This window comes from Cetorhinus maximus, chromosome 6, assembly GCF_964194155.1.
Source record: "Cetorhinus maximus chromosome 6, sCetMax3.hap1.1, whole genome shotgun sequence".
Taxonomy (NCBI): Eukaryota; Metazoa; Chordata; class Chondrichthyes; order Lamniformes; family Cetorhinidae; genus Cetorhinus; species Cetorhinus maximus.
This window is the reverse complement of record NC_135884.1, coordinates 77,790,984-77,818,920: the sequence shown is the minus strand read 5'-3', so window position 1 is coordinate 77,818,920 and position 27,937 is coordinate 77,790,984. Positions and strand designations below refer to the sequence as shown.

Here is a 27,937-nt window from a genome sequence, read left to right as displayed (position 1 = left end):
TTTGCATTGAACAGTCGGTGCAGTGAGCAGGGGGTGCAGTGAGCAGGGGGTGCAGTGAGCAGGGGGTGCAGTGAGCAGGGGGTGCAGTGAGCAGGGGGTGCAGTGAGCAGGGGGTGCAGTGAGCAGTGGGTGCAGTGAGCAGGGGGTGCAGTGAGCAGGGGGTGCAGTGAGCAGGGTGTGCAGTGAGCAGGGTGTGCACTGAGCAGGGTGTGCACTGAGCAGGGTGTGCAGTGAGCAGGGTGTGCAGTGAGCAGGGTGTGCAGTGAGCAGGGTGTGCAGTGAGCAGGGTGTGCAGTGAGCAGGGTGTGCACTGAGCAGGGTGTGCACTGAGCAGGGTGTGCAGTGAGCAGGGTGTGCAGTGAGCAGGGTGTGCACTGAGCAGGGTGTGCACTGAGCAGGGTGTGCACTGAGCAGGGTGTAGTGAGGAGTATGTGCAGTGAGCAGTGGGTGTAGTGAGCAGGGTGTAGTGAGCAGGGTGTGCAGTGAGCAGGGTGAGCAGTGAGCAGGGTGAGCAGTGAGCAGGGTGAGCAGTGAGCAGGGTGAGCAGTGAGCAGGGTGTGCAGTGAGCAGGGTGTGCAGTGAGCAGGGTGTGCAGTGAGCAGGGTGTGCAGTGAGCAGGGTGTGCAGTGAGCAGGGTGTGCAGTGAGCAGGGTGTGCAGTGAGCAGGGTGTGCAGTGAGCAGGGTGTGCAGTGAGCAGGGTGTAGTGAGGAGTATGTGCAGTGAGCAGTGTGTGTAGTGAGCAGGGTGTAGTGAGCAGGGTGTAGTGAGCAGGGTGTGCAGTGAGCAGGGTGAGCAGTGAGCAGGGTGTGCACTGAGCAGGGTGTAGTGAGGAGTATGTGCAGTGAGCAGTGTGTGTAGTGAGCAGTGTGTGTAGTGAGCAGGGTGTAGTGAGCAGGGTGTAGTGAGCAGGGTGAGCAGTGAGCAGGGTGAGCAGTGAGCAGGGTGTGCAGTGAGCAGGGTGTGCAGTGAGCAGGGTGTAGTGAGCAGGGTGTAGTGAGCAGGGTGTGCAGTGAGCAGGGTGTGCAGTGAGCAGGGTGTGCAGTGAGCAGGGTGTGCAGTGAGCAGGGTGTGCAGTGAGCAGGGTGTGCAGTGAGCAGGGTGTGCAGTGAGCAGGGTGTGCAGTGAGCAGGGTGTGCAGTGAGCAGGGTGTGCAGTGAGCAGGGTGTGTAGTGAGCAGGGTGTGCAGTGAGCAGGGTGTGCAGTGAGCAGGGTGTAGTGAGGAGTATGTGCAGCGAGCAGTGTTTGCAGTGAGCAGGGTGTGCAGTGAGCAGTGTGTGCAGTGAGCAGTGTGTGCAGTGAGCAGCGTGTGCAGTGAGCAGTGTGTGCAGTGAGCAGTGTGTGCAGTGTGTGCAGTGAGCAGTGTGTGCAGTGAGCATGGTGTAGTGAGGAGTATGTGCAGTGAGCAGGGTGTAATGAGCAGGGTGTGCAGTGAGCAGGGTGTAGTGAGCAGGGTGTGCAGTGAGCAGGCTGTAGTGAGGAGTATGTGCAGTGTGCAGCGTGTGTACTGAGCAGTGTGTATAATGAGCAGTGTGTGTAGTGAGTAGCGGGTGCAGTGAACAGTGGGTGCAGTGAGCAGGGTGTGCAGTGAGCAGGGTGTGCAGTGAGCAGGGTGTGCAGTGAGCAGGGCGTGCAGTGAGCAGGGCGTGCAGTGAGCAGGGCGTGCAGTGAGCAGGGCGTGCAGTGAGCAGGGCGTGTAGTGAGCAGGGTGTAGTGAGCAGGGTGTGCAGTGAGCAGGGTGTGCAGTGAGCAGGGTGTGCAGTGAGCAGGGTGTGCAGTGAGCAGGGTGTGCAGTGAGCAGGGTGTGTAGTGAGCAGGGTGCAGTGAGCAGGGTGTAGTGAGGAGTATGTGCAGTGAGCAGGGTGTGCAGTGAGCAGGGTGTGTAGTGAGCAGGGTGTGCAGTGAGCAGGGTGTAGTGAGGTGTATGTGCAGCGAGCAGTGTTTGCAGTGAGCAGCGTGTGCAGTGAGCAGTGTGTGCAGTGAGCAGTGTGTGTAGTGAGCAGTGTGTGCAGTGAGCAGTGTGTGCAGTGAGCAGTGTGTGCAGTGTGTGCAGTGAGCAGTGTGTGCAGTGAGCAGGGTGTAGTGAGGAGTATGTGCAGCGAGCAGGGTGTAATGAGCAGGGTGTGTAGTGAGCAGGGTGTAGTGAGCAGGGTGTGCAGTGAGCAGGCTGTAGTGAGGAGTATGTGCAGTGTGCAGCGTGTGTCCTGAGCATTGTGTATAATGAGCAGTGTGTGTAGTGAGTAGCGGGTGCAGTGAACAGCGGGTGCAGTGAGCAGTGTGTGTAGTGAGCAGTGTGTGTAATGAGTAGTGGGTGTAGTGAGTAGCGGGTGCAGTGAACAGCGGGTGCAGTGAACAGTGTGTGTAGTGAGCAGTGTGTGTAATGAGTAGTGGGTGCAGCGAGCAGTGTTTGCAGTGAGCAGTGTGTGCAGTGAGTATAATGAGCAGCGTGTGTAGTGAGTAGCGGGTGCAGTGAACAGCGGGTGCAGTGAACAGCGGGTGCAGTGAGCAGTGTGTGTAATGAGTAGTGGGTGCAGCGAGCAGTGTGTATAGCAAGCTGTGGGTGCAGTCAGCAGTGTTTGCAGTGAGCAGTATGTGTAGTGAGTAATGTGTATAGCGAGCAGTGTGTGTAATGAGCAGTACGTGCACTGAGCAGTGAGTGTAGTGTGCAGTGTGTGTCATGAGCAGTGAGGGTATTGAGTAGCATTTTTTAATTGTTCGTTCATGGGATGTGTGCAAGGCCAGAATTTATTGCTCATCCCTTACCACCCTTGAGAAGGTGGTGGTGAGCTGCCTTCTTGAACTGCTGCAGTCCATGTGGTGTAGGTACACCCACAGTGTTGTTAGCAACAGAGTGTGTAGTGAGCAGTGCTTGCAGTGAGCAGTGTGAGTACTAAGCTGGTTGTGTAGTGAATTGTGTGCAGTTCATTAATTTTCTCTCTGTTCAGGAGGAATATCCTGGAATCTGCTTATCTCTTCCTGGTCGTTAGAGCTGCTCAGCTTGCTCAGGAGTCTGGTGTCTGGAAACTGAGCAGTGCGTAATCACGCTGATGTACCGATGATCTGGCTGTTGTATTCTGCAGTTTCCATTCTCAGGATGTAAGGAATTATACTGTCAATCTGAACATTTCCAATGAGGCCGGTAAAGAAGAGCTCCTCTGTGATGCTGGAATTCATCAATCGAAGAGCTGGGAGACGGAGTAGGATTCGGGCCAATCTGTCAAGTTGAATCAATCATATTTTATTGAAATTCTCTTGGTTTTCCACTTAACCGTCCTGCTAATGTTAATGTTGTGATAATGATGGATCATGTTGCATTGCGCATGAATTTAAATGAATGAATGGACATATTCCTTCCTGAATCAATGAGGGAGTGCTGTTTATTCAAGTATATTGGATAATGAATGGCAGGCAGCTAGTTTATTAACAAAGTCCTTGTCTTTACATATTTACATAGTGCTGACAACCACACATCTCTGCCCCCTACATTACCCCCAAAATGATAATCAAGACTCTCCCTGTTTACAATCTTATATTGGACAATCTGCTTCCCTGCTTAATGCCAGGTTACTGTGGTCCTGCACTCATTGTGAAGACCCATTTCACAGCTGCTTTTCCATCTTTTCAGTCTATTGAGCACAGAACAGGCTTATTGCACTCAATCAGTTCAACCTGTATTTGTGCTACATTGCAAAATAGTGAAATTGCAACATTTTCTCTGAACAGTAGATGTCTCGTTTGATTAAAAAAACCTTCTAAATAAGTTCTTTCATATCAACACATCACCCTCTACCATCCAACTGATCTTTCTTTTAAATCTCTCTCATAGATCACATAAATAGCAAATTAGGAACCACTCCTATACTGCTCAACTGTGTTGAGGGCAGAGCTATAGAAACAAACTATCCCTGATTCACCTCAACTCACAGTGTAAGATGTGGTTGAGGATTAAAACTGATGTTGAAGGGTGTGAGAATGTGTGAAAGCCTGCAATATTGTGTTTGTAACTGGGTCCTACCTGTAGCTATCTTCAGGATATGTTTTTTGCACGTAATCTTGTAACTCCATCTGTGCTTTGTCTTGGAACTTTCCAATCTGACTTGTATTACTGAGCCCTGGGTGATCTAAAGGAGAAGGGTACAAGTTAAGTCAATAATTCTACAAGAAACTCCTCAAACCTCCAGCAAAGGTTCTTTATTTCTAAAGTAGGACATTCGCCTGTGAAAAGAACATCAACAGCAGCACGAGATAAGTCATGTGGCACACTATTGGAAAATGTAAATGAACAGAGACTCTGTCTCTCCACACAAATCCTCAAGATGGCAGGGAATGTTGAGAAGGTGATTTAAACAGCATATTGGCCTTGGGTTTGTAAGTACAGAAGCAGAATATAAAAGTAGTGTTTTCTCTAGAACTTTAAAAATCATTGGTTATGCCTCAGCTGGAGTATTGGGAAAAATTCTGGGCACCACACTTCAGGCCTGAGAAAGGCTGCACAGGAGATTTACCAGGATGTGTCCAAGCATGAGGGACTTCAGTTAGGAGGAGAGATTGGAAAAGCTCGGGGCTATTTATCTTGGAAAAGAGACGACCTGATTAAACGCTTATCATCTTGAAAAGCTTTTAGAGAAAGGTTATTCTCTCTGGTGAGTGAGTCAATAACTAGGTCATAGATTTAAAATCATTGGCAAAGGATCTAGATGGGAAATGAGAAATTTTTCACTTAGAGACTGGTTGGGACCTGGAATGCTATACCTAAAAAGGTGATGAAAACTGATTCCGTAAGTCATTTTAAAAGGGAGTTGGGCAGGTTCTTGAGGATGAGGAGCTTTTAGGGTTACAGTCAAAAAGCGGGAAGGAGGGACTATATACCACTGCTCTTTCAAAAATCCAGCACAGGCATTAGGGGCCGAATGGTCTTCTTCTGTGCTGTAAGTTTCTATGATTCTAAGACTGATGCCCTTGAAGCAAAGATTGAACAATGAGCTGTTCCACTGGTTGGATAGACCCACTATGGAAGCAGATTGATATTCAGTCAGGAGGGATTGACTCAGTTTAGCCTCAACATTGGCTCAGGGCCCTATGAAGTATTATGTCATCAGGTGAAACACAGTCAAGGAAGCATCTTGATGATTACCACCAACCGTCTCGTTCAGCTGATCTATCAATACTCCACCACATGGAACAGCACTTTGAAGAAGCAAGGACATAAAATGTACTCTGGGTGGGGGACTTCAATGCCCAACAGCAAGAGAGGCTCAGCAGCACCACTACTGATTAAGCTGGATGAGTCCTGAAGAATGTATCTGCCAGGCTGGGCCTGTGGCAGGTGGTGAGAGAACCAACAGAAGGAAGCTAACTGCTTGTTAACCGTTTCTCACTGTTACCTTTCACAAGCTTGACTATCCATGATAACACTGAGCTCTCTGTCATGACAGCAGTAATAGGAGTGATCCATGTGAAGACATAATCTCATTTTCACTGTCAGAAAACCCTCCATTGTGCAGTGTGGCAATGTCACTGTGCAAATGGGATAAATGGCGGATGGATCGAGCAGCCCATCATCCATGAGACCTGTGGGTTCTTGAAGTACAATTGGATACCAGCACACTCAAAGTTCACAGCAAATCCCTGTTATAACAATGTAGTATCTGAAGGTATAGCTTCTCTTACTGCCTATCAGGGGTCACGTGATTGTTCTTGGAGGCTCTGACCAATGAGCCCTAAGTGCGGGTAATCTGGCAGGCAGGGCTTCTTGTTGAGGACCTGATTCAAGCATGTGGCATCTAAAAAGCTCTCTGTAATAAAGTTATCTGTTTCTGGTTAAAACCATCTGGTACGTCAAGTCATTACATTTGGTGACGAGGGTAAAATAGCTCCGACGCTGCACCTCATCCTGTGAACATGAGTACATCGCATCTTAAGAAAAAAGAAAAACTACCCACAAGTCATGCCACTCTTCGGCAGAATAGATACTTACGATGTAACTACAAAAGACTGGAGCCAGTATGTAGAGCACCTTGGTTTTTGTTTCGTAACGAACAAAATTACCACAGAGGACAAACAGAAAGCCATCCTTTTGAGTGTATGTGGTAGCAAGACATACAATCTCATCCGCAGCCCGACGGCCCTGAACTCACCTAATTTTAAGTCCTTTAGTGGACCTTGTGAAAACACATTACCAGCCAAAGCTATCTGTAATAATGCAGAGGTTTAAGTTTAATTCCAGAGTAAGGGCCCCAGGAAAGCCCATTGCAACCCATATAGCGAAGTTGTAGCAGTTGACTGAGCACTGCGACTTCAGAGATACACTCAATGATATGCTGCAGGGTCAATAAGATTGTGGAATTCACGACGATGCCATTCAGCGCTGTTTACTCACAGAAGACAACATCGATTTGAAGCGCACCATAGAAATAGCACTCGCTAAATAGTGCTGCAAGAGATTTGCAGGCTTGACAACACGTACAACATGACGCTGTTCTTCAGGTGGGATGGGAACCTATGGCTGGGCGTGGCGCGAAAACCAGAGACACAGTAGCGAAGCGAGAGACAATGTCCGCTGTTAGAAACACAAAAAGGCCTAAAAGAAACATTTCAGCAGCGACTCAAAGGTTAATCTGTTATAGATAAGGGGGTGACAATGTACTGGACACCTGCAAATTGAAGGAGGCAGAATACCATTACTGCCATAAGAAAGGTAATGCAATAAAGCAATGCAGGGCGAAATCAAAACAGCCCTTCAGGCAGCAAATCAACATGACTGAATTGAATAATACAACAGAACCTGAAGCTGCTGAGACCGACATCTATTCCTTGTACAACATCACAGTGGTAAAAACCGAACACTTGACCAATCTGGAAGAAGTGCTAAGAAGATTCTTGGAAACCAATGTATGATTAAAGAAAGAGAAATATACATTCCAAGTGCCAGAAGTTACTTACCTGGGTCACAGGGTGGATGCCATGGGTTTGCATCTGGTAGAAGAGAAAGTTAGGGCAAACAAAGTCCATTGGAACCAAACTCAAGCCTTTTCTGGGCATGATCAATTATTATAGTCACTTCTTGCCAAACATATTAACAGTGTTAGCACCATTACACTTGTTGTTAAAAAAGAATCATTGTTGGTTGTGGAATTCAAAACAGGAAGAAGACTTTGTGAAAATTAAGAAGCTATTACCATTCATTGTGTTTATTGGTACACTATGACCCATCGAAAGAACTGGTATCAACATGTGATACTTCTCCTTATGGTGTGGAAGCTGTGTTATCACGTAGGATGGAAGATGGATCAGAAAGACCAATTGGCTATGTCTCCAGAATCCTTTCCAGAGCCGGGAAGGGTTATTGCCAACTAGAAAAGGAAGGTTTATCGGTGATATTCAGAGTGAAGAAATCCCACCAGTATCTGCATGGATGACATTTCACCATTGTGTCAGACCATAAACCATTCATGGGTTTATTCAGTGAGGATAAAGCCATTCTGCCAATAGCATCTGCAAGAATTCAACGTTGGGCTTTGATATTATCTGTGTATGAGTATACCTTTATTCACCGTCCTGGCTTGCACATTGCAAATGCAGATGCACTCAGTCATCTCCCATTCCCAGATAGCATTGTACGTGCTCCTGTTCCACAAGAAGTTGTGCTTGTACTGAATTTCTTGGATTCTTCGTCTGTGTGTGCGAAGCAAATTAGAAATTGGATGAACAGGGATCCAATTTTGTCGAAAGTCAGAGACCTTGTATTGCAAGAGCGTTTAAATTCACCAGTGTCTGAAGAGATGAGGCCATTCTATAATAAAAGCAAAATACTGCGGATGCTGGAAATCTGAAACAAAAATAGAAAATGATGGAAAAACTGAGCAGGTCTAACAGCATCTGTGGAGAGAGAAACAGAGTTGACATTTCAAGTCTGTATGACCCTTCTTCAGAGCTAAAGAGAAGTGGAAATGTTATGAAATGTTTAAGGGGGGTGGGACAGGTGGAGTGGATAGAAGGCCAGTGATAGGTGGGGGCAAAGGAGAGATTGACAAAGATGTCATGAACAAAAGGACAAAGGTAATGTTAATGGTAGTGGTAAGGGCTAAAAAAAGGTGCTGATAGTGGCATTAAGGTAAGAAAGCAGAATGTGAAAATGGCAGAACAAGGGTCAGAGCTCAGTGAAAGAACAACATGGAACAAGTAACAGATGGCCCTAGTGGGGGTGGGGCGAGGGGGAAAGGATAGAAAATGGGATAAAAAGGGGATATAACAATGAATAAAAATAAAAATAAGTGGATAAAAAATAAAAATGGATTTTGCAAAAAGGGATTAAAAAAGAGTGAAGATAGAGGAGAGAGTTCATGGTCTGAAGTTGTTGAACTCAATGTTAAGTCTGGAAGGTTGTGAAGTGCCTAATCAGTAGATGAGGTGCTGTTCCTCCAGTTTGTGTTGAGCTTCACTGGAACATTGCAGCAGGCCAAGGACAGACATGTGGGCATGAGAGCAGGATGAAATGGCAAGCAACAGAAAAGTCTGGGTCATGCTTGGGGACAGACCAAAGGTGTTCTGCAAAGCAGTCACCCAGTCTGTGTTTGGTCTCCCCAAAGTAGAGGAGACCACATTGGAGGCAGCAAATGCAGTAGACCAAATTGAAGGAGGTGCAAATGAAGTGATGCTTCACCTGAAAGGAGTGTTTGGGCCCTTGGATGGTGAGGAGGGAGGAGGTAAAGGGGCAGGTGCTGCACCTTCAAATTGCATGGGAAGGTGCTGTGGGAAGGGGATGAAGTGTTGGGGTGATGGAGGAGTGGAGCAGGGTGTCCCTGAGGGAACGGTCCCTACAGAATGCTGACAGGGGTGTGAGGGGAAGATGTGTTTGGTGGTGGCATCATGCTGGAGTTGGCGGAAATGGCAGAGGATGATCCTTTGAATGAGGAGGTTGATGGTGTGAAAAGTGAGGACAAAGGGGGTCCCTTTCATGGTTCTGGGAGGGAGGGGAAGGTGAGAGGGCAGACGCCTGGGATTTGGGTCAGACATGGCTGAGTGCCCTGTCTACCATGGTGGGTGGGAAACCTCAGTTGAGGAAGAAGGAAGACCTGTCAGATGCGCCGTTTTGGAAAGTGGCATCATCAGAACAGATGTGACAGAGGAGAAGCAACTGAGAGAATGGGTGGAGTCCTTACAGGCAGCAAGGTGTGAGGAGCTGTAGTTGAAGTAGCTGTGAGAGTCGGTGGGCTTGTAATGAATATTGATGGGCAGTCTATCACCAGAAATGGAAACAGAGAGCTAAAGGAAGGGAAATGTCAGAGATGGACCATGCGAAGGTGATAAGAGGGGTGGAAATTGGAAGCAAAATTGATAAATTTTTCCTGGTCCAGATGAAAGCATGAAGTGGCACTGAAACAGTCATCGAAGTACTAATGGGAGAGGGCCTGAGTAGGGCTGGAACAAGGAATGTTCCACATACCCCATAAAGAGACAGGCATAACTGGGACCCATGTGGGTGCCCATAGCCACACCTTTTATTTGGAGGAAGTGAGACAAGTTTAAGTTTAATGAGACCATTCCATGCCCGAAAATCAGAGTTAAGTTGTCAGGATGGAATCTTGTTGTGTGGATCAAGAGTTGTCGTCCCTTCGCAAGGAAGAGAATCACTCTTGACAGAGCTTCATAGTGCGCATCCAGGCATACCGAAGATGAAAATGCTTGCGCCAAGCTATGACTGGTGGCCAGGCATATACAGTGACATTGAAAGCATGGTCAAGCACTGTCTCGGGTATCAGCAACAACAGAAGTTGTCTGTTTTAGCTCGACTGCATCCGTGGGAGTGGCCTGGTCGACCCTGGGTTAGACGACATATTGATTGTGTAAGACCATTCAGAGGTACCATGTTTTTATTAATTGTAGATGCGCATTCTAAGTGGATGGATGTGTATGAAGTCAGATCACCGACATCGAGCGCAACTATCGAAAAGCTGCATCAATGTTTTAGTATACATGGCCTATCAGAAGTCATTGTTTCTGAAAACAGTACGTCCTTACCAGTACAGAGTTTCATAGATTCATGAGTTTAAATGAAATCAGGGTAATCAAAAATTGAATCACGATATTCACAGCAAAGCTCGAAGATTCACTGTAGGAGACGCAGTTTTCATAGGGAATTTGGAAGAGGACCTTGTTGGTATAATTGTCTCAGAAACTGGTCCCTTATCTTTCCAGGTAGAAGCGGAAGACTGAATTGTTCGAAAGCATATGGCCCATCTTCGGACTAGAGAGACATTCCTACAACCAGCTATTTTGCCTGTGATTAATGTCAAACCATCAATCCATGAGGTGACAAATCAACCTAGAATAGACATGCCCGACGTCTCGGTAGAGTTGCCAAACCCAGAACTGCCACTTTCTTGTGATATATCTGGTGCTGCAATTCCTGATCATGTTGATCCAGTGGAACAACCTCAAGTGAAAGAGCTACACCGCTCTAACCGAATAAGGAAACCACCTCAGACACTTTCTCTTTAGTAACCTGAATGTTGTATGTATGTATATGTTGTGGGATATTCAAATGTTCTCTGTAAATAGAAACTATAAAAAAAACTAAAAGGGGAGGAAACGTAGTAACTGAAGGTATAGCCTCTCCTACTGTCTATTGGGGGTCACGTGATTGTTCTTGGAGGCTCCGACCAATAAGCTCTAAATGCGGGTAATGGGAGGTTGGGGGTGGTGGGGTGGGGGGGGCTTCTTGTTGAGGACCTGGTTCAAACATGTAGCATCTGAAAAGCTCTCTGTAATAAAGTTATCTGTTTCTGGTTGAAACCTGTGAAGCCATTACGAGCAACAACTTCTTGGATGTATAAAGTGCCTTTAATGTAATAAAACAAAGGTGCTTTGCAGGAACATTATAAAGCAACATAAACCACATGAGCCACAAGACCAAAAGCTTGATAACAGAGGTAGGTTTTAAGGAGCATCTTAAAGGAGAGGTAGAGAAGCGAAGAGGTATAGGGAGGGAATTTTTAAAATTCATTCCTGGGATGTGGGTGTCACTAACTAGGCCAGTATTTATTGCCCATTCCAACTTGCCCTTGTTCAGAGGGTAGTTAAGAGTCAACCACATTGCTGTGGGTCTGAAGTCACATGTAGGCCAGACCAGGTAAGGACAGTGGATTTCCTGCCCTAAAGGGCATTAGTGAACCAGATGATTTTGTAGTCATCATCAGACTTAATTCCAGGTTTTATTGAATTCAAATTTTACCATCTGCCATGGTGGGATTTGAACCCAGGTCCCTAGAACATTACCCTGGGTCTCTGGGATACCAGCCCAGTGACAATACCACTACGCCACCGCCTCCCCATTAGAGAGGAATTCCAGAGCTAGGGCTCTAGGTAGTTGAAGACCAGTGGTGGAGTGCTTATAATTGGAATGCTCAAGAGGCCAGACTTAGATGAGCGCAGATATCGCAGAAGGTTGTGAGGCTGGAAGAGATTACAGAGATAAGTAAGGGCGAGGCCACGGAGGGATTCGAAAGCAAGGACAAGAATTTTAAAATCGAGGCATTGGGAGACTGGGAGCCAATGTAGGTCAGCGAATATGGGGGTGAACAAGCATTCAAGTTTTGCATCCCTCAGTACAGCAGTGCTGGGTATTCTGTAAGTGTACCTTTGAGGTGTGTTCGTACTGCCTAATGTCCAACTCAACAATACTAACTCTCAGCGGGCCAACCAACTGGTCTCTCTTTGTAATCAGAAAAATATGTTTGATTTTTTTCTTCATGAGCCCCTCCAATCTTTTTGAAGCCAGATCAAGAAAACACCTGGAGGGGTGAGGCCACATACAAATCATTAAGCTGCTTGATTTCTCAGTCTAATCAGAGTTCTAACCAGGCTTACTTCATTCAATCAGAACTGCCTGTATTTGTGTTAATGCAAAATAGTGAAATTGTAACATTTCCCCGTAGCAGTAGTCTGGTGTGATTAAATAAATTAACTTCTAAATAAGCTCTTTCATATCAACTTTTTCAGTGTGGACAAAATGTGGAAAATTGCCCAGTTATGTCATGTATACAAAAAGCATGATAAATCCAACCTGATCAATTACTGCCACATCAGTCTACTCTTGATCATCGGTAAAGTGATGGAAGGAGTCATCAATAGTGCTATCAGGCAGCACTTGCTTAGCAATAACCTACTCATTGACGCTCTGTTTGGGTTCTGCCAGGGTTACTCAGCTTCTGACCTCATTACAGCCTTGGTTCAAACATGGACAAAGAGCTGAACTCCAGAGGTGAGATGAGAGTGACTGCCCTTGACATCAAGTTACCATTTGACTGAGCGTGACATCAAGGAGCCCTAGCAAAACTGGAGTCAATGGGAATCAGGGGAAAGCTCTCTGATAGTTGGAATCATACCTAGCACAAAGGAAGATTGTTTATGGTGGTTAGAGGTCAGTCATCTCACTTCCAGGACATCACTGCAGGAGTTCCTCAGGGTAGTGTCCTAGGCCCAATCATCTTCAGCTGCTTCATCAATGTCCTTCCTTCCATCATAAGGTCAGAAATGGCGATGTTCACTGATGCATAATGTTCAGCACCATTTGCAACTCCTCAGATACTGAAGCAGTCCATGTCCAAATGCAACACCTGGACAATATCCAGGCCTGGGCTGACAAGTGGCAAGTAACATTCACATCACACAAGTGCCAGGCAATGCCCATCTCCAACAAGAGGGAATGTAACCATCGCCCCTTGACATTCAATGGTATTAACACTGCTGAAACCCCAACTATCAACATCCTGGGGATTACCATTGACCAGAAACTGAACTCGACTAGCCATATAAATATAATGGCTACAAGAGCAGGTCAGAGGCTGGGAATTCTGCGGCAAGTAACTCACCTCCTGACTCCCTACTTGCCTAGATGAGTGCAGCTCCAACAACACTTAAGAAGTTTGACACCATCCAGGACAAAGCAGCCCGCTTGATTGGCACCCCATCCACAAACATTCATTCTCTCCACAATCAACAAACACTGGCAGCAGTGTGTACCATCTACAAGATGCATTGCAGGAACCCACCTAAGCTCCTTAGGCAGCACCTTCCAAATAACAACCACTACCACCTAGAAGGACAAGGGCAGCAGACACATGGGAACATCACTACCTGCAAGTTTCCCGCCAAGCCACTTACCATCCTGACTTGGAAATATATTGACCGTTCCTTCACTGTCGCTGGGTCAAAATCCTGGAACTCCCTCCCTAACAACAGTGTAGGTGTATTGACGCCACATGGACTGCAGCGGTTCAAGGCGGCAGCTCACCACCACCCTCTCAAGGGCAATTAGGGATGGGCAATAAATGATGGCCTAGCGAGTGAAGCCCGCATCCCATAAATGAATTAAAAAACAAGTTACAGTTAATAGAGCTCTAAGGGCATAGAGGCGGGAGAGGGGGAATGGGACTAACTGGATTATTCTACAGAGAATTGACATGGAGCCATTGGCTGAATGGTCTCCTTTTGTGCCATAATGATGACGACTCTGTAACCTTCTGTTCAAAGATCTGACTGTAAGTGAGAGTGTTTCTGGTCTATAAATGTTATCCAGCTTGTGTTTATATGAGAGAAGAGGACCTCTGGCCAGGAAACCTTGCTGAAGGCCTGGTATCAGGGCCATCCTAACACAGTGGTCTGGGTAACTGAGAAAGGTCATCTAACTGTTCTCTATGGTCTTTGGGAAAACAACTTCAAGACCATTTTAATCACACATTATCCTGTTGCCTTTTCATTGTGCTTTGTTTAGAAGCTCAACACTTAAACGCTACTATTTTCCAAATCTTTTCTGTGGAAAAACTGCTGAAAGTCCTGGGACAGAATTTAGGCCTTGTCAGGCAGGCTTGGTGGGGGTGGGTGGGGCGGTCAGGAAGCCGCCCGCGATTGAGGCCTGAAGGTGATTTCACGCTGGCGAGCCAATTAAGGCCCATCCAGCGTGAAAGGCGAGCGGCAGTGCTCAGCACTGCCTGTGCGGGCGGGTGGCGAGGGTGGGGGGGGGGGGGGGCGGTGGGGTGGGGGCGGAGAGGGGGGCTGATGAGAGCGAGCGGGGCAAGTGCAAACTTCACTGAGAATTTCACTGAAGCAAAGAGCTGCCTCAGGGAGATGAAGAGTTTTCAAAAAAAAAAAAATAAAATTTAGAAAAATGTTCTAAAACATGTCCCCTCATATGTCACATGAGCAGGGACATGTTATTCATTAAATTTAAAAATTTTAATTTTATTTTTATTTGCTTTTGGAAACCTCATCCCGCCCATGGATAAGGTTTCCTAAAAAATGCAAAGGCTGCTTGGCCTTTTCGCCTGCCCGCTAACTGTAAGGCTGGATGGGCAGCGAGAAATGTAATTTAATTACAACTTTAATGGCCTTAACAGGCCTTTTAATTGTCAGCGGGCGCGCTGCCGATTCCCATGCGTGCCCACCGACTGAAATATCATGCAACTGCGCGTTGATGTCGGGACACTCGCCTGACGTCAATGCATGCGCCCACCTGTCAAGTTAAAAATTTTGCCCCTGATGTTACAATATCGGTTACAATATCCTGGTTTGATGGAATTTGAATGAGATGTCACAGAAACTGCACTAGACACAGCTTAGAATGAAATACCAAGCTGTATGTGGATACTGTATAGCACAAAGTTAAACAGCCAACAGGGCAGGGCAAAACTACAAATAAAAACAAGGTTAGGAATGTAGGAAGATCCGGACCAGGGGGATTCAGCCTCTCAGGTCTGCTCTGGCATTCAATTGGATCAGGGCTGATCTGTATCAGAACTACATTTACAGACCTTAGCTTCGTATGCCTTGATACTCTTACCCAATAACAACCTATTAATAATAATATCGAACAGAAAATGCTGGAAATGCTCAGCAGGTCAAACAGAATCTGTGCAGAGAGAAACAGAGTTAACACTTCAGGTCAATGGTCTTTCATCAGAAACAGGGAAAGTTAAAAATGTTTTAGGTAAGTAAAAGGAGAGAATGGAGAGCAAGAACAAAAGGCAAAATCTGTGATAGGATGGAAGACGGGAGAGATTTAATGACAAAAGGGGTGGTGTTGCAGGGCCAAAGGGAGTAGTAATTGGAGAAGTGAAGAAAAAAGATGTGTCTAGAGGAGATGTGAATGGCAGTGAAAAGTAAAAACAGGAGAGTGAAATCGCAACTTGCAAAAAACCAGGTTATGGTCTGAAAGAGGTGAACTCAATGTTGAGTTGGGAAGACTGTATGTAAAGTGAGGATCAAAAGATGAGGTGCTGTTCCTCAAGCTTACATTGAGCTTCATTGAAACACTGCAGCAGGCCAAGGATAAAGAGGTCTGAGTGGTAGCAAGGTAGGGAATTAAAACGATAGGTGACCGAAAACTCAGGGTCATGTTTGTGGACCGAATTGAGGTATTCCATAAAGTGTTCACCCAGTTTGCATTTGTCTTCCCAGTAGAAGAGAACACATTGTGAGAAGCGAATAGAGCACTAAATTAAAAAAAGTAGACATAAATTGTTGTTTCACCTGGAAGGAGTGTTAGGGGCCTTAGATGGTGGGGGGAGGGGAAATAAGCAGACAGGTGGTGCAACTCCTGTACTTTTTTTTATTCATTTACAGGATGTGGGCGTCACTGGTTAGGGCTGCATTAATTGCCCGTCCCTAACTGCCCTCGAGAAGGTGGTGGTGAGCTGCCTTCTTGAGCTGCTGCCGTCCATGTGGTGTAGATACACAGTTATAGGTGCTGTTAGGGAGGGAGTTCCAGGATATTGACCCAGCAACCCAGTGAAGGAACAGCGATATATTTCCAAGCCCGGATGGTGAGTGGCTTGGAGAGAAACTTCAAGGTGGTGGTGTTCCCATGTGTCTGGTGCCCTTGTCCTTATGGATGATAGAGGTCGTAGGTTCTGAAGTTGCTGCCTAAGGAGCCTTGGTGAGTTCCTGCATCTTGTAGATGGTACACACTGCTGCTACTGTGTGTCAGTGTTGAAGGGAGTGAACGTTTGTGGATGTGGTGCCAATCAAAAGGGCTGCTTTGTCCTGGATGGTGTCAAGCTTCTTGAGTGTTGTTGGACCTGCACTCATCCAGGCAAGTGGAGAATATTCCATCACACTCCTGACTTGCGCCTTGTAGATGGTGGACAGGCTTTGGGGAGTCAGGAGGTGAGTTACTCATCACAGGATTCCTAGCCTCTGACCTGCCCTTGTAACCAGTTTCTGAACCCCCAGTGGGGGATTCAGCGATGGTAATGCCATTGAATGTCAAGAGATGATGGTTGGATTCTGTCTTGCTGGAGATGGTCATTGCCTGGCACTTGTGGTGCGAATGCTATTCGCCACTTATCAGCCCAAGCCTGGATATTGTCCATGTCCAAATGCAGCAAGACCTGGACTGCTTCAGTATTTGAGGAGTCACAAATGGTGCTGAACATTGTGCAATCATCAACAAGTGTTCCCACTTCTGACCTTATGATGGAAGGAAGGTCATTTATGAAGCAGCTGAAGATGGTTGGGCCTAGGACACTACCCTGGGGAACTGTGATGATGCAGTGATATCCTGGAACTGAAATGATTGACCTCCAACAACCACAACCATCTTCCTTGTATGACTCTGACCAGCAAAGAGTTTCCCCTGATTCCCATTGACTCTAGTTTTGCTAAGGTTCCTTGATGCCACACTCAGTCAAATGCTGCCTTGATGTCAAGGGCAGTCACTCTCACCTCACCTCTGGAGTTCAGCTCTTTTGTCCATGTTTGAACCAAGGCTGTAATGAGGTCAGGAGCTAAGTGGCCCTGCCGGAACCCAAATTGAGTGTCAGTGAGCAAGTTATTACTATGCAAGTGCCACTTGATAGCACTGCTGATGACCCCTTCCATCACTTTATTGATGATCGGGAATAGATTGGCTGGGTTGGATTTGTCCTGCTTTTTGTGTACAGGACATACCTGGGCACATTGCCGGGTAGATGCCAGTATTGTAGCTGTACTGGAACAGCTTGGCGAGGGGGCACGGCAATTTCTGGAGCATAAGTCTTCAGTACTATTGCTGAAATATTGTCAGGGCCTTTGCAGTATCCAATATCTTCAGCCATTTCTTGATATCTTGTGGAGTGAATCAAACTGGCTGAAGACTAGCGTCTGTGATGCTGGGGACCTCCGGAGGAGGCCGAAATAGATCATCCACTCGGCATTTCTAGCTGAAGATTGTTGCAAATGCTTCAGCCTTGTCTTTTGCACTGATCGATTGTCACTGAGGATGGGAATATTTGTGGAGCCTCCTCCTCCAGTGAGTTGTTTTAATTGATGCTTATGTTGTTTGGCATGCAAGTAGTCTTGTGTTGCAGCTTCACCAGGTTGACACCTCATTTTTAGATATGCCTGGTACAGCTCCTGGCATGCCTTCATGCGCTCTTCATTGAAGCACGGTTGATCCCCTGATTTGGTGGTAACGGTAGAGTGGGGGATATGCTGGGCCATGAAGTTACAGATTGTGTTTGAGCACAATTCTGCTGCTGCTGATGGGCCAAAGCGCCTCATGGAGGCCCAGTCTTGAGTTGCTAGATCTGTTCAAAATCTATCCCATTTAGTACGGTGGTAGTGACACAACACGATGGAGGGTATCCTCAATGTGAAGACGGAACTTCATCTCCACAATAACTGTGCGGTGGTCAAGCCTACCGATAGTGCCATAAACAGTTGCATCTGTGCAGGCTGGTTGGTGAGGATGAGGTCAAGTATGTTTTTCCCACTTCTTGGTTTCCTCACCACCTGCTGCAGTCCCAGTCTAGCAGCTATGTCCTTTAGGATTCGGCCAGCTCAGTCTGTGCTGGTGCTACCGAGCCACTCTTGATGATGGAGATTGAATTCACCCACCCAGAGTACATTCTGCACCCTTGCCACCCTCAGTGCTTACTCCAAGTGGTGTTCAATATGGAACAGTGCTGATTTGTCAGCTGAGGGAGGGCGGCAGGTGGTAATCAGCAGGAGGTTTTCTTGCCCATGTTTGACCTGATGCCCTGAGACCTCATGGGGTCCGGAGTCAATGTTGAGGACTCCCAGGGCAACTCCCTCCCAACTGTGTTCCACTGTGCCACCACCTCTGCTGGGCCTGTCCTGCCAGTGGGACAGGACATACCCAGGGATGGTGATGGTGGTGTCTGGGACATTATCTGTAAGGTATGATTCCGTGAGTATGACCATGTCAGGCTGTTGCTTGACCAGTCTGTGAGACAGCTCTCCCAATTTTGGCACTAGCCCCCAGATGTTAGTAAGGAGGACTTTGCAGGATTGACAGGGCTGAGATTGCCGTCGTCGTTTCCGGTGTTTATGTCGATGCCGGGCGGTCCGTCCGGTTTCATTCCTTATTGACTTTGTAGTGGTTTGATACAACTGAGTGGATTGCTAGGCCATTTCAGAGGGCATTTAAGAGTCAACCACATTGCTGTGGGTCTGGAGTCACATGTGGGCCAGACCAGGTAGGGACAACAGATTTTCTTCTAAAGGACATTAGTGAACCAGATGGGTTTTTACGACAATCGACAATAGTTTCATGGTCATCGTTATACTTTTAATAGCAGATTGTTACTGACTGAATTCAAATTCCACCATCAGCTGTGGTGGGATTCAAACCCAGGTCCCCAGCGCATTACCCTGGGTCTCTGGATTGCTAGTCCAGTGACACTACCACTCCTCCACTGCCTCCCTCTGGCAAATGTAGAGGTGCTGTGGGAAGGGGAGGGGATATTGTGCGGGTGATTGAGGAGTGGAGCAAGGTGTAGTGTGGAGAAACAGTCCTTTGAAAAGCTGAAAAGGGAAGGGGAGAAGAAGATGTGTTGATTGGTGGCATCATGTTGGAGATGGTGAAGGATGATCCATTGAATACAGAGATTGGTGGGATGGAAAGTGAGCACAAGGGGAATCTTACCATAGTTCTGGAGGGAGGGGAAGGGGTGAGAGCAGAAGGGTGGTAATGGGGCAAACACGATTGAGAGTCCTGTCAACCATGGTTGTGGGAACCCTCGGCTGAGGAAAAAGGAAAACATCTCAGAATCATTGTTGTGGAACAGGTGCGATAGAGATGGAGAAACTGGACAGATGGAATGGCGTTCTTACAGGTAGCAGGGTGAGATGATCTATAGACCAGGTAACTATGGGAGTCAATGGAGTATTTATTGACTGTCTCCAGAGAAGGGTGGTGATGGATGGGGTTCGACCTCCATTCAAAGAACCAGTGGACAGCCTTCAGACTATCCTGGTGGGTGATGGAGGGGTTGTACATTAATGGTGAAGAGGAGCCAGTTAGGGCCAGAAAATTGGAAACTTTTAAACTAACTGAGTCACTTGTCTGTATCTCTTAGTTTGTTGTCTAAGATTATGCAAGCCTTACCAGGACTGAAGAGAACAATAGCCTTGAGGTAAGCGTATTCGAACCTGTCAATGCCCAGCCTGGCCATGTTGTTACAGAATTCCTGCAGCTTCCAAATGTGTTCCATCACCACTTTCACTCTGTCTGCAGAAAGCTTGTCTGTCAAAAGAGAAATAGCTATCAGGACTAAGTCCAGATATCTAATAACAGTTTGTCATTATTATAAGTAAAGAAAGAAAATGCTAGAAATACTCAGCAGGTCTGGCAGCACCTGAGGTGAGGGAAACAGAGCTAATGGGCCAGAATTTTGTGAGGGAGACGGGTATCAGGAGATGAGAAAATTCCTGACTATGCAAACACATTTCCATCAAGGAGGCCCCCAATGAGGGTGGAATGGAGTCGGGCCCACTGGCTCCGGAGGCAGGCCCGAGGCAGCAATGAAGGCAGGTAGATGGTGAACCTGGCATGAGAACTTCTGTCTGTTTGCTGGGGCATTGTCCCGGTTGAAATGATGAATGTCAGGCCCTCAAACCATCACCATTTCTCCCCCACCTCATATGCCCTGTCTATGCCCCCTCATACCCCCCATGCTCCTCCATGTACCCCATATTCAACACGTCTGCAATTTCCTTATTTTCACTGACAAGATCACTGCTAAGTCAAGGGGCTCATACTGTTCCTGACCACTCTTTTTTTCAAATATAATTGTAAAAGGGCTGTGTTGATTTTGATATCCCTTGCAAGTTTCTTTTCATACTCCCTTTTCGTAGCTCCTAGTATCTGGCATATTAGCCTTTGCTGTTTTTCATCTCTTACCTCTAGTCATCCATAGCAGCTTTTTGGCAGGTAAAGCTTTGGCCTCTTAGAGGTACAAACTGGTTCTGTATCATCTTCAATTCATTTTTTCATACCATTTACCTATGAACATATTTTCCGTCTCTGCCTCATTGCACTAAAGTTAACCTTACCTAAATCCAGAAAAGAATCTGTAGCTGTTTTGAATTTTTCCCTTTCAAACATTACGTTGAATTTGATCACATGGTGATCATTTTTAGGTACATATTTTTCATGCACCATTAGGCTGTTAATTAAATCTGTTTTATTACTCATTTCTAAATCTAATATAATATGCGCCCCTTGTTGGTGCTAGGGCATATTACGAACATATGAACTTAAGAACAAGGAGCAGGGGTAGGCCATTCGGCCCCTTGAGCCTGCCCTGCCATTTAATAAGATCATGGCTGTTCTGATAGTAACCTGAAATCTGCATCCCACCTACCCCCAATAACCTAAAACCCCCTCGCTCACCAAGAATCTACCCACCTCTGACTTAAAAATATTCAGAGACTTTGCTTCTGCTGCCTTTTGAGGAAGAGAGTTCCAAAGACTCACGACCCTCAGATATCTTTTTTGCCTCATCTCTGTTTTAAACAGTGACCCCAAGTTCTAGATTCTTCCACACCTCCACACCCACCCTGTCAAGTCCCCTCAGGATCTTATATGTTTCAATTAAGTTGCCTCTTACTCTTCTAAACTCGTGGATACAAGCCTAGCCTGTCCAGCCTTTCCTCACAATACCAACCCGCCCATGCCTGGTATTAGTCTAGTAAACCTTCTCTGATCTGCTTCCAACACATTTACATCCTTCCTTAAATAAAGTGACCAATACTGTACACAGTACTCCAAATGTGGTCTCACTAGTGCCATGTACAACTGAAGCATAACCTCCCTACTTTTGTATTCAATTCCCCTCGCAATAAATGATAACATTCTATTAGCTTTCCCAATTACCTGCTGTACCTGCATACTAGCCTTTTGTGATTCATGCACTAAGATGCCCAGATCCCTCTTATTTTGCATGTTTTAGTTTGTCCTTTACTAGTATTGCCCAAAGCACAATTTCTGACAGTTACTCTACTCTCATTCATTTTGGAACTATTATTTAGATTATCTGTTCCACCTGAGCTCGCCACCCACCCCTCCAACATGGACTAGTTTAAAGTCCTTGTGGCTGCCCTGTTTATCCTTTCTACTGGTACCCTGATTCCAGCCCAGTTCAGGTGGGACCTTTTCCTTCTTGTCCCAATACTGTTGACAGTGTCCCATGAAATAGAACTCATCTTTCCCACACCACTTCTTCACCTCGCTAATCTTCTTATCCCTACACCAATTTGCTTGTGGCTCAGGTAATAATCAAGAGATTAAACTCTTCAGATTGTGTTCTTTAATTTAGTTCCTAGTTCCCAGTGCTCTCCAAAAGACTTCTTGCCTACACTTTCCTATGTTTTTGGTCCCAACATGGATCACAATGACTGGATCCTCCTTCTCCCGCTCCAATATCCTTACAAGCCAATTCAAGATATCCCTCACCCTGGCATCTGGTAGGCAACATTTTACGTGGGACTCTCAATCCTGCTCGGAAGAATTTTATATGTTCCCTGAATTCCTATAACATTAATTTAATTGGTCCACTATGGAAGGCTTTATGTTATTCTTTCAGAGGAAACAATGGCTAGGCCAGCATTTGTTGCCCATCTCTAATTGCCCTTGAGAAGGTGGTGATGAGCCACTGCAGGCCATTCTGTAACAGTTTGGTACAATTGAGTGGCTTGGTAGGCCATTTCAGAGGGCATGTAACAGTCAACCACATTGCTTTGGAGATTCATGTAGGCCAGACCTACAATAAACAACTCCCTTTGCTTCAAAGACATTCAGAAGCTCTCTTTGAAGCACAGCAGCCTAAGTTTGGCCACCGCTCTCAGGGTAATGGCCTCAGCCCAATCATCCCTTCAGCTGTTTCATCAGTGACCTTTCCTCCATCATAAGGTCAGAAGTGGGGATGATCGCTGATGATTACACAATGTTCAGCACCATTCGCGACTCCTCAGACACTAAAGGAGTCCATGTCCATATGCAGCAGGACCTGGAAACATGCAGGCTTGGGCTGATAAGTGGCAAGTAACATCTCTGCCACACAAGTGCCTGGCAATGACCATCTCCAACAATACAGAATCTAACCAATTTTCCCTTGACAATCAATGGTATTACCATCACTGAATCCCCCACCATCAACATCCTGTGGTGGGGTGGGGGCAGGGGGGAGTCATCATTGACCAGAAACTGAACTGGACTAGCCATATAAATATTGTGGCTACAAGAGCAGGTCAGAGGCTAGGAATCCTGTGACGAGCAACTCACCTCCTGACTCCCCAAAGCCTGTCCATGGTGTAGAAGGCACAAGTCTGGAGAGTGATGGAATACTCCCCACTTGCCTGGATGAGTGCAGCTCCCACAACACTGAAGATGCTCAACACCATCCAGGACAAAACAGCATGTTTGATTGGTGCCCCATCCAACACTGACTTCCTCCACCACTGATGCATAATCGCAGCAGTATACCATTTACAAGATGCACTGCAGGGATTCACCAAGGTTCCTTCGGCAGCACCTTCCAAACCCACGACCACTACCATCTAGAAGGCCAAGGGCAGCAGACACATAGGAACACCACCACCTGAAAGTTCACGTAAAAATCACACACCATCCTGACTTGGAAATATATCGCCGTTCCTTCACTGTCGCTGGGTCAAAATCCTGGAACTCCCTCCCTAACAGCACTGTGGGTGTACCTACACCACAGGGACTGCAGCAGTTCAAGAAAGCAGCTCACTACCACCTTCTCAAGGGCAATTAGGGATGGGCAATAAATGCTGGCCTAGCCAGTGATGCCCATATACGATGAACAAATTTTAAAAAAGCATTGACATTAATGACTGTGAGAAGCTTGCTACCAATTGTTCAGAATGGTGACAACTTGTTCATCAAGCTGTACCATTCTTTGAGTCCAAACGCCTTAATGTTGAGGCAGAGCGGAGGCAGAGAAAGAAAGAAAAGGAAGGAAGAAAACCCTGCCCACCGGATCCCACTACCTTGTGGAACGTGCTGCCCCAAGTCCCAAAGATCTGTGGCTCAAGAATTAGCCTGTTCAGTCATAAGAAAACCCATGGCAGAAATGCGCAATCCTGAATAGACATCATCCTCAAATTGAGGGACAGCTACCACTAATGATGAAACAACTCCCACCAATATTCTCTGCCACAACTTCCTTCCCAAGATCAATAAACAGCATTGTCCTGATAAACCTATTGTTTCAGCCTCTTCCTGCCCCACTGAATTGATTTCTTCCTACTTTGACTCCAAGTTTTCTCCCCATATCCAGTCTCTCCCTACCTACATCTGTGACTCTTCTGGTACGCTCTGTCCTTTGAAAGTTTCCAATTTCCTGGCCTTAACTGTCTCCTCTTCACCATGCACGTCCGATCTCTCTACATCTCCATCCACCCCGCCCCCCCACTCCCTGGATGATCTGAGGGCTCTCCAGATTCCATCCATCACCATCCTCCTGGCTGAACTTGTTCTCTCATTGAACAACTTCTCCATTAACTCATCTCACTTCCTCCAAATAAAAGGTGTTGCTAAGGGTAACTGTATGGGTCCTATCTATGCCTGTCTTTTTATGGGATATGTGGAACATTCCTTATTCCAATCCTACTAGGGCCCCCTCCATCAACTCTTTCCCTGGTACATTGATGACTGTATCAGTGCCGTGTCCTGCTCCCACCCTGAACTGGAAAACTTCCACAGCTTTGCTTCCAATTTCCATTCTTCTCTCAGTTTCACATTGTCCACCTCCAACCCTTCCCTTCCCTCTCTTGACTTCTCTGTCCCCATTTCTGGTAATAGGCTGTCAAGTAATATTTATCATAAACCCAGTGACTCCCACAGATACCTCAACTGTACTTCCTTACATCCTGCTTCCGGTTGGGACTCCATTCCATTCTCCCAATTCCTTTCTCTCCATCGCATCTGTTTTGATGATGCAACCTTCCACACCAGCATTTCTGAGAGGTCTTTTTTTTGCCCCAATCGAGGATACCCGCCGCCCCACTTCACTTTTCTCACCCAGACTTCTCAACTGGGTCTCCTGTGAAATGTGGAGTGTACCTGCTCCTGGAGTTCTTCTGTCATTGTGGAGTGTAAGGGGAAGCCAAGCCATACCCCCTTTTTACAGCACTAACTGCTGTATACCAATAAATTTAAATGTCCCAAGCCAAATTGACAAGCTACATAGTAAAGGTAAGCGTGTAAAGTAAGTAGGTGAAGAGATACAATGGCAGGTAAGTGGGTAAGAGGGATAGAGTTGCAGGTAGTTGGTCGAAGGGGATAGGGTGGGTCGGGTGGGGGAAATCGGAGTGGCGGGTGGTAGTCAGGTGTTCAATGCATTCAGTAATTTTTCCTGGGTAACTATTTTGGTAAGTGAGTCGGAACCATCTGAAGTCTCCGACTTTAACTCAGAGTTTCGGTGGGTCCCAGACACAGGGTAATTGCCCAACGGAGGTTGAAACTTCCTGGGCAATTCCTGTGCATGGAGACTTCCGAGGGGTCCCAGCAGATCTTCCAGGGTACCTCTGGAGTACGACCATCTGGAGACCAGAAGATATGGGCCTACATCTCTAACTTTTCCCAGTGCTGATAAAAGGTCCTCTGTTTCTCTCTCCACAGATGCTACCTGAGCTGCTGATTATTTAGAGCATTTTCTGTTTTTATTTACTAAAGGATATGATGGTAAACAATGGTGAGCATTTTAAAAAAAACAAACACAATTTTCAACAAATATTGTGTCCTTTAAGACACAAAAACCCTGCCCAAAAAAATGTTCCAACCGTGTTGAATGAGTGAAGTTAAAGATAGCATTAGATGCTTATAATGTTGCCAAATGCAGTTATAAACCCGAGGATTGGAGGAGTTTAGAATTCAGTCAAGGAGGACCAAGAAATTGATGAGGAGAGAGGAAAGAAAGAGAGTAGACTGGCAAGAGACTTCAAAAGTTTCTATGGATATGTAAATAAGAAGAAATTAGTGAAAGTAAACGTGGGCCTATTAGAGGCAGAGATGTGTAAAATTATAAAAGGGAATAAGGAAACGGTAGAGACATTAAATAATACTTTGTGGTAGAAGACAGAAAAAAAAATTCCGGACATAACGGGGAGCCAAGGGTCTAGTGGGAATGAGGAACTTAGAGAATTCAGTACGAGTAAAGAAAAAGTATTCAAGAAATTAATTCCACAAATCCCCCTGGACCTGATTTTCTGCATCCTAGATTTTTTACAGGAGATAATGGATTCATTGGTTTTGATTTTCCAGAATTCCTGAGATTTTAGATCAGTTCTCAAGGATTAGATGGTGGCAAACATAGCCTTCTTCCTCCCTTTAAGAAGGAGGAAGAAATAACATGAGGAATTTTAGGCAAGTTAACCTAACATCAGTCGTAGGCAAAATGCTAGAATCTATTACTAGGTACGTGAACAGGAAGGACACTATGGAAATCATAATATGATTAAACAGAGTCAACATGGATTTACAAAAGGGAAAATCATATTTGACAAATCTGTTAGTTTTTTTGAGAATGTAAGTAGTAAGATGAATAAGGAATAAGGGGGGAGCCAGTGGATGTAATGTATTTACATTTTCAAAAAGCATTCAAGAAGGCGCCACACAAAATTATTGGACAAAATTAGGACTAATCTAATAATAAAGGATGGGGTAAAGACAGTAGAGAGAAAGGATCTTCACTCAGAATACCAAGAAATGGAGTCAGTTTGGGTAGATCTAAGAAACAGCAAAAGTCAGAAAACATTGATGGGAGTTGTTTAAAAGCTCCCTAACAGTAGCTATGATGCAGGACAGCGTATAAATCAGGTATTTAGAGTTAATAAGGATAATACAGTAATCATAGGGGATTTTAATCCTCACGTGGACTAGACAAGCTAAATTTGCAGTTATAGTGTGGAAAACGATTGAGGGCAATATATTAGTATGGATTTAGGATTGCTTAAGGGACAGAAAACAAACAATAAGAATAAATGGAACATTTTTGAGTTGGCAGGCTGTAACCAGTGGGATACTGCAATGATCAGTATTTGGAAGTCAGCTATTTACAATCTATATCAAATGACTTAGATGAGAATAAAAGCAAAATACTGCGGATGCTGGAAATCTGAAACAAAAATAAAAATAGCTGGAAAAACTCAGCAAGTCTGACAGCATCTGCTGAGAGAAATACAGTTAACGTGCGTCCGTATGACTCTTCATCAGAACTGAGGAAATATACTCCCGACTCCCGCAGCTACCTCGACTACAGCTCCTCATACCCCGCTTCCTGCAAGGACTCCATCCCATTCTCTCAGTTCCTTCGCCTCTGTCGCATCTGTTCTGATGATGCCACTTTCCAAAACAGTTCCTCTGACATGTCTTCCTTCTTCCTTAACCAAGGTTTTCCACCCACGGTGGTCGACAGGGCCCTCAACCGTGTCCAGCCCATCTCCTGCGCATCCGCCCTCACACCTTCCTCTCCCTCCAGAACCATGATAGGGTCCCCCTTGTCCTCACTTATCACCCCACCAGCCTCCGCATTCAAAGGATCATCCTCCGCCATTTTCGCCAACTCCAGCATGATGCCACCACCAAACACATCTTCCCTTCACCATCCCTGGTGGCATTCCGCAGGGATCATTCCCTCCGGCACACCCTGGTCCACTCCTCCATCACCCCCTACACCTCAACCCCCTCCCAAGGCACCTTCCCATGCAACCGCAGAAGGTGCAACACCTGCCCCTTTACTTCCCCTCTCCTCACCGTCCAAGGGCCCAAACACTCCTTTCAAGTGAAGCAGCACTTCACTTGCACTTCCCTCAATTTAGTCTACTGCATTCGCTTCTCCCAATGTGGTCTCCTCTACATTGGAGACCAAACGCAGACTGGGTGACCACTTTGTAGAACACCTTCGGTCTGTCCGCAAGCATGACCCAGACCTCCCTGTCGCTTGCCATTTCAACACACCACCCTGCTCTCATGCCCACATGTCCGTCCTTGGCCTGCTGCAACGTTCCAGTGAAGCTCAACTCAAACTGGAGGAACAGCACCTCATCTTCCGACTAGGCACTTTACAGCCCGCTGGACTTAACATTGAGTTCAACAACTTCAGAACATGAACTCTCTCCTCCATCCCCACCCCCTTTCCGATCCCCCATTTTCCAATAATTTATCTTTAATATATTTTTCTTTTCCCACCCATTTCCATTATTTTTAAAATGTATTTCCATCCATTGTTTCATCTCCACCTTTTAGCCCATTTCGATCCCTTTCCCCCATCCCACCCCCACTAGGGCTATATGTTACTTGCTCGTCCTGCTTTCTACCCTTAATGTCACCATTAGCACATTCCTTAGCTAATATCACCACCATCAACACCCCTTTATCCTTTTGTCTATGACATCTTTAGCACTCTTCTTTGCCTCCACCTATGGCCCACTGGCCCTCTATCCAGCTCTACCTGTCCCACCCCCCTCAGCCAGCTTATATTTCACCTCATTTCTATTTTTCCTCAGTTCTGATGAAGAGTCATACGGACTCGAAACGTTAACTGCATTTCTCTCCGCAGATGCTGTCAGACCTGCTGAGTTTTTCCAGCTATTTTTATTTTTGACTTAGATGAGGAACTGTGTATCTAAGTT

The 27,937-nt window shown here is 46.1% G+C and overlaps 1 protein-coding gene across 3 annotated transcripts in view; it reads right to left on the bottom strand.

The window, feature by feature from the left end:
• Nucleotides 1-2,714: 2,714 nt before the first annotated feature.
• Nucleotides 2,715-27,937, bottom strand: part of nr2c2 (nuclear receptor subfamily 2, group C, member 2) — a 258,076-nt gene continuing 232,853 nt past the window's right edge. For all 3 annotated transcript variants that reach the window (XM_078543883.1, XM_078543882.1, XM_078543881.1), the window contains 3 exons: nt 19,386-19,523; nt 4,014-4,119; nt 2,715-3,212 (listed from right to left, as the gene is read on the bottom strand). In XM_078543883.1, the coding sequence (XP_078400009.1) occupies nt 3,038-3,212; nt 4,014-4,119; nt 19,386-19,523 (419 nt within the window). In that variant the 3' untranslated portion in view covers nt 2,715-3,037. The remainder of the gene's footprint in view (nt 3,213-4,013; nt 4,120-19,385; nt 19,524-27,937) is intronic.